A 12,347-nucleotide genomic window follows, 5' to 3' on the forward strand; every position below is an offset into this window, starting at 1 on the left:
TAAATAACCCAAACAACAATTACCCACTATTATCCCCCTTTCATTGACCTTAATTTTATTTTAACCCTCCTCCCTAAAATACTTCGTCACAACACAAGCAAAGAAAAACATTACCCTGTATCTGTATCTGTATATTTGAGTGTGGTTCCATGTACCTCCAAAACAAAGAAGTTTGTGCCCATTTACTCCCCCACAATAAATAATACCGCTGTCCCCACAAGGAAGTCATCACTTTAAATGGCCACGATTCATTTCGTTTATTTCCGTGACACGCAAATCTACGCCTGGCAAGTATGCGCATCCATGACGGCAGTCAGTGCATAGTCGGCAATGGCGATTGCGACGAGGACACGCACTATCCTTTTGACGGGTCATCTAAATCTGATTCACATACCAAATCAACGTTCAACGCCCTTTAATTATCCTTTTATACATCTCCTTCTCTTTAATCCTCAACTTCTCAGATAGATAATACTTGTGCTAACTTCTTTCAATTTAATTTTGTTCTGCTGGCGCGTGTTTGTTAAATTTCCTAATGGGCCAGTCTTTTTCGGCGGTGAATTCTTTCAGTTTTCGGTTCTTATCTCCGGCGGTTGTTCCTAGCGAATCCGACGGCCTCGTAGGGGAAATAATTAATGATGTTGACTGCACGGACGGTATTCCCGATGAGTGTTTGGCTCACATTTTTCAATTCTTGTCTGCTACGGACAGGAAAATGTGCTCTTTGGTTAGCCGGCGGTGGTTTTTCGTCGATGGAGGTAGCCGCTACCGGCTATCCTTGAACGCAAAAGAGGAGATATTCTCCTATGTTCCGTCGCTGTTCACGCGGTTTGACTCGGTCACCAAACTCGCATTACGTTGCCACCGCAAGTCCATGGGTATGAACGACGAAGCGTTCGTCATGATCTCGATCCGTTGCCGGAAACTGGAGCGGCTTAAACTCCGTGGCTGCCGCGAAATCACCGATGACGGTATGGCAGCGTTTGCTGCAAATTGTAAGAATTTGAAAAAGCTCTCGTGTGGCTCGTGCGCTTTCGGCACCAAAGGCATTAACGCGGTGCTAGATTACTGCACGGCTCTGGAGGAGCTGTCTATTAAGCGGCTTCGAGGCATCCAGGACGGAGGTGAGCAGATCAGGCCTGGGGCTGCGGGTTCGTCTTTGAAATCGTTAACCTTGAAGCAGCTAGTGAACGGTCAGTCTTTTGAACAGCTAGTGATCGGAGCTAAAAAGCTGAGAACCTTGAAAATTATTCGGTGTTTGGGTGACTGGGATAAAGTACTTGAAATGACCGGAAATGGAAACAATTTTCTAATAGATGTTCACTTGGAGAGGATTCAAGTGACAGATATTGGACTTGCTGCCATTTCAAAATGGGTGAATTTGGAGATTTTGCATATTGTGAAAACCCCTGAATGTTCCAATTTAGGGCTTATTACAGTGGCAGAGAATTGCAAGCGACTGAGGAAGCTTCACATAGATGGATGGAGGACCAACAAGATTGGGGATGAGGGTTTGATTGCTGTAGCTAAGCAATGCCCTAATCTGCAAGAGCTAGTTTTGATTGGTGTTAACGCCACCTATTTGAGCTTGGCAGCCATTGCTGCAAATTGCCAGGACCTAGAGAGATTAGCACTTTGTGGAAGTAGAACCATTGGTGATCAGGAAATTGCTTGCATTGCAGCAAAATGCCTTGCTTTGAAGAAGTTCTGTATAAAGGGTTGTGATATTTCTGATATTGCCATTGAAGCACTTGCTTGGGGATGTCCCAATTTGATGAAGGTGAAAGTCAAGAAATGCAGAGGAGTGAGCAATGATGTTATGGATTGGCTGCAAGAACGAAAAGCATCACTTGTTATGAATTTTGATGCCACTGATCATGAAGGTTTTGATGCAAGTCTTAGTGATGGGCTTCAAGAGAGTAGTGGGTTGGAGATTCCTGTGATGGGTAGTCAAGTTGCTGCGACAGCTAGTCCCTCAATTAGCACGGGAAGATTATCGTTTATCTTCTCCAAGCTTGGTTTATTTGCGAGCAGAAATCTAGTAGGATGTGCATTTAGCAGGTTTTCAAGCAATGAAGATGGTAGCAGCTCAAACAGCTGAATCCTTAGCAGATAATAAATTCTTGCGATATGATGTTTTTTCCCCTTTTATCTTCTTGGTTCCCTTTTTTATTACTGTACATTGACAGCGCAATTGACAAAAAAACATGTGAGATTTTCAGCACATAAATGCTTCATAACTGTAAATGCCTCAGCCTCTGCCATTTTAGATTATAGTCTTGTTGATTACCTATGAAAGTGGCTAGTTGTTGAATGCATCTGTGTCCATTTAGTACTCATGTCATTCTAATTTTTCGGATTGCTCTATTTTGTTGTATAGTTGTTACTTTTCAGACAGAATTTTGTTTTTTTAAATTTTCATTCTTATAATTGAAATCCCGTTATAGTCATGTTTTATTTATTTTTTTGGCACTTGTGGCAGTACAGAAGCTGGTTGATTTAAGAATTGAACACCTACCTATTGAAGTATGCATTCCTATCATATGATAAGATCCATATGCTGGCTTTCACTTCTCAAATGTTTCCTGTGTATCATTCAACAGCCTTTATGTGTTGCAGAAAAAAAAAAAAAATCAACTGTCTTTCTGAAAATTCCTCCTTGAAATCTCTCTTTTATCTAGTTTTGATTGTGATGTATAATTAAATGTTTGTTATGAATTGCTGCTAATGATTCATTAGAGCTTTTACACGAGCCAGGAAACCCATCGTTGATTCTAGTCACAAGTAGATAAAACCTCTCGTTTAGTTAACTTTCTTGTAGTACCTTTAAATTTGTTCATCACCTTCATTCAAGTTATAGCAACTTGGATTTTCGAAGACTTGTTTGAGGATTGTTCGCGTTCTTTGGGCATTCTCTTTGCTTCTCCTCTAGTTATATTGCCACTCAGTAACTGTACTTGTAAGTCATGTAGTTTTGGCTTTCTTTAATTAATGGTTTAGGCATTCTTGAATGTGCAATATCCTTGACCATTGCTCATATGAATTCTTCTTTCAAGCATGTATGATCTCGAGAAGCATGTTTGCAAGATAATTTCTTTTTTGAGCTTTTCATTAACAACTATATTGCTATCACCTAATTTGCATTCATTTTTTGTTAAACTTGTTTGTTGCTCTGCACGGTTGATTACTTTGGAAAAGAAAGATGGCATCTGTTACTATTAATGTGTGTAACAAAACTGTTATGTGGCTACTATCTCTACACTCTATAGAGATTCTACGTTAAGATCATTTTAAGTTTTTGGATCTTTAGCCGTTGTGTTATTTAGATATCATGTTTCAGATTTTTGTCACTCTCATGTCAACTCGAATGGCTTTGAGATAATCTTCCATTTACTAGGGGAGGATTAGTTTCATCTCTTCCTTATGTTTGTTTTATTCCCCTTGGGATGTTACCTATTCTGCAAATGCACAGTGCCATTGGGTGTGCTAAAACATGTTTCTATCGAATTCTGAGCTTCCACAAAGAAAGCAAGTTGCAATTCAGAGGTTAGGAAATGGACTTCTAACTAAGGTGGCCCTGCTGTATCCCTACAATTTTTGTGGTGGAGAGATTGATACATTTGAGCATTTGACAGAAGATCCAAGCATGTGAGGCGAGTTCTCCTTCTTTTATAGTTATTCTTCTGTTTCAGGGGGTCCGCTTGTCACAGCTCTTGTTGCTGGGGAAGCTGCAGTTAAATTTGAGACTGTCTCTCCAGTAGAATCTGTTAGAAGGGTCCTACAATAGAGGAATTTTCCATCCCAAAGAGATTATTGTTCCAGATCCGGTCCTGGCAATATCTACTCGCTGGGGTAAATATTGCTTCACATATGGATCTTATTCATATGTTGCGGTAGGTTCCTCTGAAGATGATTATGATATTCTTGCAGAGAGTATTGGGGATGGCGGAGTTTTCTTCGAGGGAGAGGCAACAAATAAAGTATCTGGCTGCAGCAATGCATGCAGCTTTCTCAGGGGAAGGAGAGAAGCTGTGAACATATTGAGGGAGGCTAAAAGGAGGTCTTTTAGTTCTCACTGATTCACAGAGTAATGACATTGAGGAAACCGGGGATTTGAGTTTATTATATGGAAACGCTGATGTGGAATTTGGAAGCTTCTGTGTTCTGTTTGATCCCACATCAAATGAGGTTGAGTCTTTTTCATTTTTAAGGCTGAAATTGCAAGGGAAGAAGTTGAATCCCAGCCATCCGTGTCTCTGTGGTTTGATTTCAAGGAAGCAGGCCATTGAATTGAGTGAATTGAATGATGATGGGAAGAGGAAGGTAACGTTATATTTCAACTTTCAGGTAAAGTGTCTAGGGAAGAAAAGGCACATGTATTAATTTCTTGTTTTATATGTTTCATTATTCACAGATGAGCGAAGAGGGGGTATATCTCTTTGATGTGTTGTGGTTACTGCTTGCTAGTGTTATCTCTGTGCATATATTTCAGAAAATCCCTGGAGGTAATTTATCTATAATATTCGAATTGAATTCAGATATTCCTATTTAAAAATGCACACCCAATGGTTTAAGGACTTGAATTTGAAGGGATGCTTGGATTCTGTTTCGGCCTTGTTTCTTTTTGTTTGCCTTTGTTGTCCTTGTTTCTTTTTGTTTGCCTTGGTTGTCCTTGGATTCAGTCTTGTTTTCTTGCTTACCTTATATTCTTTTGTCAAGTTATTGATGTTTTGATTTGAAGAATATCATGTGTGTGTAGAACTTGCAAGTCAATCTGGTTTCTATCAGGACTGACGTTAAAAGCTCACTAAGAAATCTAAGTTGACGAGTTAAACTGCAACTGTCGCTGTTGATTGTGAGATGGTTTCCTGGGAAGATGATACTAATGCTTTGGTGACGGTGTATGGTGTGGATTGCACTTTTTTCAGGTTCAATCAGCTCCTTTTCTCTTGCTTATTGTTTGTCCTGGGTTTACCTTTCTTATCTAATTACAATCCTGAAGACTTTATAAATTGGAAATCGTTAATTCAGGAAATACGCATCTAAAATGAATGGGATAAAGTGTCAAAACACCCCTAATATAGTTAGCCTCTAAAATGGTATAATTCTACCCTTAACGCTAGTAAACCGGACCAATTTTAACCACACTAACACATTGTCTTTGCACAGTTTAAAATTTCCGTGTGTGTCTGCCAGTCCAATAAATTCTATATGATTAAAATTCATCAAATGTCATTGATACCCCATCATCTTCATGTGAAAAACGTAAAGAATCCTAAATCTAAAACCCTTTCATCTAAATTAAGCAAATTTCATTTGTGCCTTATCCCTTTCATCTTCTGTGTGTGCTAAACTTAAAACCATATAATTCCCAAATCTAAAACCCCCATCCAAATCTCTTAACCGAAAAACCCAAGAGCCCCATTATTGATTTCACCTCATTTTTTATTGATTTTACTTCGATTCCTTTCTTTTTCCAGCAATTCACTCCAATGTCGATGGAAAAGTTGACTTCATCTGTATAATCACAGGGTTTTTCCATGGTTAGTGATGATCTTCAACCGAAAAGGGCCTCAAGCATTCTAATACAAAGTGAATTTTCGATTTATTGCAGTTTGGTCTCAATTGCTATATGTTAGTATGGTAATTTATTCCATGACAAAGGAAACCCTTGTGAAATTCAATTGTCAACCAAACTGTCAGAAATTCTTGTATGAAGCTTAAATGACTTCAAGTATTAAGCATCATGCCCCTGTCTCTCTGGACAGCTTTTGAAGTATACTAGTTTTTCATTGTTTTAAGTATATAATTAGAACACTAAATACTTTTATAGTTTTTCATCTGTCATTTCACTTCCATAAAAGTATTATAACATGCTATATTATGCATGTTATAATGGTGTCCATACTAAGTAGTATGGAAAGCTGGCAAGCAATGGAACCTGCTTGTTTGATAGGCGGGTTGGGTCTTTGCCTTAAGTTTGGAAAAGAGTACATCATCAAACTTAAGGACACTAGATACATTGACACCAAAATCCTATTCTACTGGGGAAGGATCCTCTAAGGCATCATTCTCAGTATCGAGAGAAACTTGCTCTAATTCCTCTAACAGTGCTTTTATCTGCTAGGCGGTGAGTGCACCCTCTTCGATTCTAACCCTGTAAGTGACCCGGATTTGGTCCTCGACATCTGTCATAATCTTTGCTATTTCAGCTATCATCGAGCCTTCCTTCACTAAGTCGACCCATTTCGGTTACTACATCTATATCTACTGAGATTATCCCGGAATTAGAGACCGACTTCTCAATGGTTACCTCTGGAACTTCAACTTATTTGGCTTCCTCTGGTGGAGCATTCTCCCAATCCATCAAGGCGGGTTCATCCCCACCTCTGAAACTTGATTGTTTTCAGTTTCAGTATACTTGTTGATATTTATTCATTGCTTTGATTCTCATAATTGCTTATTTTGTAGGTTGATTACAAGTTTCGAAATCCATTAGGATTCAAGTAGGTGTTGTCTTACCGGAATTGAAAACCCAGAAACTGTTGGAATTGACAAGCCACGAAACTTATGGGCCCTATTTTCTGAACCCAAGAATTAGAGTCGTTTGGAGAGGGAATCACGATCTAAGAACTTCACGGAGTTGGTCGGTTTAGATATAATCATCTTTGCAAGAGTAAATTGTTACTCGTATATATTATGAAATATTGTTTATCACATGTTGTAACTTAATATCATCTGTATATTCCCATAAGGGCTTAAAACACATAAAAACTGTCACACCCATAGTTTAGGAGTAGTTTATTATTGTTACCCAAACTAACCTAAAGTATCCACCGTCTAGATAATGTATAAAACCGAGTAGTTTAATACTTGTGGTATAAATCTTATGAATTCAATATATCGATTTAACCAGATTTATTACTTGATAACGACGAGGTACATGTATTCCTTAGTTGAAGTTGTCTCGAGAGATCACCTCTCGGGACTTCTCCCATCACACGTGTCTTGGGAGAAGTTTATTCCTATTTAATTTAATCTAATGGTCTTCTTACTTCGGACGTCCCAGTTGGTTTAGGATGTGGATCACATGAATCCTTAATATCAAGATGATATCGGTATTTCATTCATTAATTACACATGTCAATTTTTTAATTTGTTGATGTACCATCTGTCATCAAATTATTATCACAGTGCACAGATGACGTGGTAAAACATGAATTTTTTTCTAGCAGCATTTTCATTATCACTAAAATAAGAAATTTTAGTATACGTCGGGCGTATGGATGATGTACGTCGGATTATTGATTTGATGACACATTACATATTTTACAATCTAAGGGTTTATACCTTAAGGCTTATGGTTTATATTGTAGATTACTATACTCAACCCCAATTTCCTACCCTCAGCCCCGAAAAAAGACGAAATTGCCCCTAACCAAAAATTTGATTCCTCCACACTCTCTAAAACTCTCCCAAACTCATTTTTTTCCGAAATCTGAGATTACATGTATAATGGCGAGCACTGTTATTCCTGGTAAGAGACGAGAACCACTAATCTGCTGAAGTCGAGGTGTTTTTTCCGTTTAAGAATTTCTGATTACGTTTTAATTTTTGGAAAAATAGTGGCTGTCGGACTGTCGGGCGTGTGAGCATCATGCCCACCTTGGGGCGTGATGCCCACACCCTCGTACTAAAAAAAGAGAATTCAGGGGTTTAGGCCCGAAATATTGGCGAATTTGATTAAAAAGGAATCTAATGTTCGTTAATTAACATTTGCAGGTTCCGTTAGAAGACTTCAGAGGTGACGGTGTCGAATACAGTGGGGAATTTTATCCTGTACATACGTTTGAAACATACCAGGAAGCTGTTAACTGGGCAAAACAGACGGCGATTCGTCTTGGTTTCGAGTTAACTATAGCTTCTCACAAGACATGGGGTAAGTTAAAATGGATATTGGTTAAATGTGCCTGTGGTATAAAGAATATTCAAAGGAATAAGGATAGGGATATGGAGGACGCAATACAGAGGAATACGAAAACAAAATACCGTGGTTGCAAATTCCAGGTGAAGGTTCTAGAAATTGCTGAATTAGGGGGTTGAGTGGTAAATGGTGTTGCTGGAGAGGGAGGACAGCACAATCATGGATTGGTTGTATATCGTCAGGGATATCGACAGATGAGCGGATTAAGTCCCGCTTCAAAAAAAATTGTGTGTCAAATGAGTGCAGCTCAAGCAAAGCCTTGTGCTATTTTTGCAGTGATTAAAGAAAACACCCTGAGAATTGTCCGGCCCAAAGACTTGTATAATTACAGGAAAAAAATAAGGACTGAGTTTTGAGGATCTGGATGTAATCAGTCAGTTTTACCGGCTTGCTAGAGATATGGATTACATACATCAGACGCAAGCGGATCCGGGTAATGTTGTGATTCACCTCTTTATGGCACATCCTACTTCGATCACCCTATTCTGATCCTACTACTTGTTTGTTGGCATGGATTCAACATATAAAACAAACAAGTATAAAATGCCATTTTTTGAGATCATTGGAATGACACCTTCAAACAAGAACTTCTTGATTCCCTATGCAATTATGAAGGATGAGACAGTGGGTAGTTATATGTGGGTTTTAGGAAAACTGAGGATTTTGCTTGGCGGTGATGTGCATCCAACAGCCATTGTTACTGACCGGAAGTTAGGATTGATGAGACCGGTTAGTGAGGTTTTTCCTGAAACTCATCATTTGTTGTGTACGTGGCATATTAATGAAGATGTGGAGGATAGAGTAGCCAAGTTGATTGGAATGAAGGATTTTGGAGAAATTTTTAAGAATACCAAATGGAAAGCAATAATTGAAGCGCCGACAGTAGCCGAATATGAGGAGGTAGTGAGAAGCATGAAGAATATTACTGCCAAATGGCCTCGTGTAATACAGTATGTGGAGACCGCATGGCTAGTGCACAAGGAGAAGTTCTGCCGAGCGTGGACGAACAATGTGTTGCACTTAGGAAACACAACAATATGTTGAGTAGAGAGTGCACATGCACAGTTGAAGCTGTGGTTGAATTCATCTACTGGTGCACTCGATACCGTGTGGGCGAAGGTGCACAAGGACATTGAGGCTCAGATTGATGCTATCAAGTAAGACATTTTTTCTGTTATTAAATTTAATCTTTTTAATTGTAATGAATTAGTTTTGTAATGTGTTTTACTGTATATAACCAGATACTCACTTGAGGACTCGAGACGAAGATCTGCGGTGTCTCGCTGCATAGCTCCTTTCACTTACCTCAACTTACATGTTTCACATTACTGTTTGCATGTATTGTATGATAAGATGGTGCATATGCGCGGATTGAGTGTTGATGCATTAACGGATTGTGGATGTGTGTTGTCCATGACTCATGGTATTCCTTGTGCATGTGAAATTAGAAAACATATCGATTCGAATATGCTGATTAGTGTGGACCGCATCCATCCTTTTTGGAGAACCCTTGCTTTTGATAGTTTGAGTGACATACCAGCTACTGCTCCCGTATATGGTGATGGGTCCGAGGATCACCGGTTTTTTCACTCTCTTATGGAAAAGATTTACAAATTAGATCATGCAATGGTGCGTAGCATATCTCTCTATCCATGATCAAATTAACCCGGATCAAGGCAGTTACAAAGAACCCAAGGTCAAAGATACAGTTAGGGGTAGACCAAAGGGGAATTCATCTACAAAGCGCAATCCGAGTGTATGGGAGTATAGTTAGGATGCACGTGGCCGTGCTCGGTCTTCTACTTCGAGGAGTAATCGTAGTCGAGGCCGAAGCTCATCGTCCTCTGTACATAACAATGAGATGCCGGGTATTTATTATTTTCGTAATAAATAAGTTCATGTTAAAGTAAATATATTATCATTAACGAACTTCATATATTCATATACCAGATTTGATGCAGATATCAGTGGATACCAACATTTACATAGGGTTCAGGGACTCATCGTACCATATATTACTGGATACCTAGATGTTGTATCAGATGGTAACTGTGGATTTCGTGTTTTAGCCGACGCCATCGCAAATAATCAGGAGGAGTGGAAGCTATTGAGAGTGCTTATAGAAAATGAGGTGCAGGCCCACCGTAATATGTATGAGCCAGTGTTCCAGAACCGAGTAGATGATGCCGTCACACGTATTAGATGGGCAGGAGCGGGATGTTGTCAATTCCACTGGATGGTGAGTCCAGATGATTTATATGTTGTTGTATTTGTGTTGAATGCAGTGATATTCTTTTTTACAACGCCACAGTTAGAATGTTGTACTATACTGCCGATACGTTCGGACGATGGAAGACCACCGGAGCAAGAGATTGTCATTTGTCATTTGAGGAGTTATGAACACTACATACGTCTTTATTTAAGACCCGGATTTCCAATGCCTCCTATTCCCGGACAATGGTATAGATTTTGTGATCCGATTGTTCGTTACTTGGACAATATTTATGCTGACAAGAGAGCGGCTTGGGTAGATTACATTGATGTATATGAATTTATGTGTTTTAATTGATAATATTTATTCATGAATTTATATTATTGTTACAGATTTTAATTAAAATTGTATAGTATTTACAAATTTTAATTAAAATTGTATAGTATTTACAGGTATTTACGGGTTTGAATTGAATAAATGGTCTATTTTTATTGCTCTTCCGACACGCGGGCGTGTGGCTATCACGCCCCAATATGTGGTGAGGCGTGTGACTATCACACTGATACGTGCTAATGTGGAATGGTGCTAATATTGAGTAGTGGAGTCAACTGACAGATATGTGTGGGGATTGAGTGAGATCTTTAGTGGTTAAGTTCAAATAAGTTGTTTTGATTTTCTAGATAGTCCTATTTTTGTGGCTAGATTTTTATTTCATAACCGTTGTCATGGCTGCTATATAAAGCCTATTATTTTCTTAGAAAGACATGAATAATATAAAGCACAACTTTGCCTCTCCTTCTGCTTCTTTTCCTTCCTCACTTACCCTATTTCTTTTGTTCTTTATTTCTGCTGCATAATTCAGCTTTATCAGTGGTATTAGAGCGGTTCTGGTCATGGACACGCGTGGCAAAACCAATGTAGAGTTTCGCAACGAAGTAAACGACATCCTAGCGAAACATGAATCCTCCTTTGATCAAGTTAATGCTACCTTACAAGTAGTGTTAACCGAACTGCAAGCGCTGCAAACTACACGAACCAGACAACCTGAATTCAACCCATTCGGACGAGATGAGTCCTCTTCCAACAACCAACAAAACCATAGCACTCTCAAATTGTTCTTCCCCAAATTCGATGGCGCTGACCCAACGAGATGGGTGTATAAAGCTGAACAATATTTTGATTTCAAGAACATAGCTCCTGAACAACAAGTACAACTTGCTTCATTCCATTTGGAAGGCATAGCCCTACAATGGCACCGCTGGTTGGTCAAGTTTCGAGGACCGCTGACGTGGGGGGAATTTACCAAGGCTCTCCTCCTCCACTTTGGGCCAACAAACTATGAAGATCCATCTGAAGCGTTGAGTCGCCTCAAACAAACATCGACAGTAGCTGTTTATCAAGAGGCCTTTGAGAAGTTCTCACACCGCGTGGATGGGTTGCCAGAAAACTTTCTCATTGGGTGCTTCGTTGCAGGACTTCGCGATGACATTCGCATTGAAGTCAAAGTTAAACAACCTAAGACCCTGGCTGATGCCTTAGGTGTGGCCCGACTCATAGAGGAAAAAACTCAGCTGCAAAAGAAACAAAACTAGCCACTACGCTCCAATCCTACTGCCTCACCTAGAGAAATCCATAACCTAGTTGCTGGAATCCTAGGCCCTCCACCCAGAAATAACAATTCCAACCCTACCTTTCGACGAATTACCAATCAAGAAGCTAAGGAACGAAGGGATAAAGGACTCTGTTATTATTGTGATGAGAAGTTTGCTTCGGGTCACCGTTGTCAAAGGCCCCAGTTGTTCATGATTGAAGATGCCTCGCCAGATGATAACATCCAAGAAACTGAAGAACCAGAGTCGGTGCCAGAAATTTCTTTCCACGCAATCACAGGTACCAATCACCCTCAAACCTTGCGTGTAGAAGGAAAAATAAAAAACAAATTGATAACTGTTCTTATTGATGGAGGTAGTACCCGTAATTTCATTGATGAAGCTATAGTTTCTAAGTTTGGGTTACCAGTAGCTCGAGATAAAAAAAAATTCAGATCATGGTGGCTAATGGAGACAAAAATAGTATGTTCAGGGCAATGTCAGGCAATCACCGTTACCATTCAAGGACATGCCATAACAGCAGATTATTATGTCCTTCCAG

At 39.4% G+C, this 12,347-nt stretch overlaps 1 protein-coding gene, 1 long non-coding RNA gene and 1 pseudogene across 2 annotated transcripts; all 3 read left to right on the forward strand.

Annotated features, from left to right (window-relative positions):
* Positions 1-252: 252 nt before the first annotated feature.
* LOC136228967 (F-box protein SKIP2-like) lies at positions 253-2,314 on the forward strand. The gene has a single exon (XM_066017471.1). The coding sequence runs from the start codon at positions 536-538 to the stop codon at positions 2,099-2,101; it is 1,566 nt and encodes a 521-aa protein (XP_065873543.1). The 5' UTR covers positions 253-535; the 3' UTR covers positions 2,102-2,314.
* Positions 2,315-2,604: 290 nt separating this feature from the next.
* Positions 2,605-6,933, forward strand: LOC136228968 (lysine-specific histone demethylase 1 homolog 1-like; annotated as a pseudogene).
* Positions 6,934-7,733: 800 nt separating this feature from the next.
* On the forward strand, positions 7,734-9,359 carry LOC136230808 (uncharacterized). The gene is made up of 2 exons (XR_010689541.1): positions 7,734-9,141; positions 9,226-9,359. It is a non-coding gene; the product is annotated as an uncharacterized lncRNA (long non-coding RNA).
* The last annotated feature ends 2,988 nt before the right edge of the window (positions 9,360-12,347 follow it).

This window comes from Euphorbia lathyris, chromosome 5, assembly GCF_963576675.1.
Source record: "Euphorbia lathyris chromosome 5, ddEupLath1.1, whole genome shotgun sequence".
Taxonomy (NCBI): domain Eukaryota; kingdom Viridiplantae; phylum Streptophyta; class Magnoliopsida; order Malpighiales; family Euphorbiaceae; genus Euphorbia; species Euphorbia lathyris.

Bases quoted from the DNA above. Each gene is read 5' to 3' on its own strand.
- LOC136228967 (XM_066017471.1), top strand. From the start codon at position 536: ATGGGCCAGTCTTTTTCGGCGGTGAATTCTTTCAGTTTTCGGTTCTTA.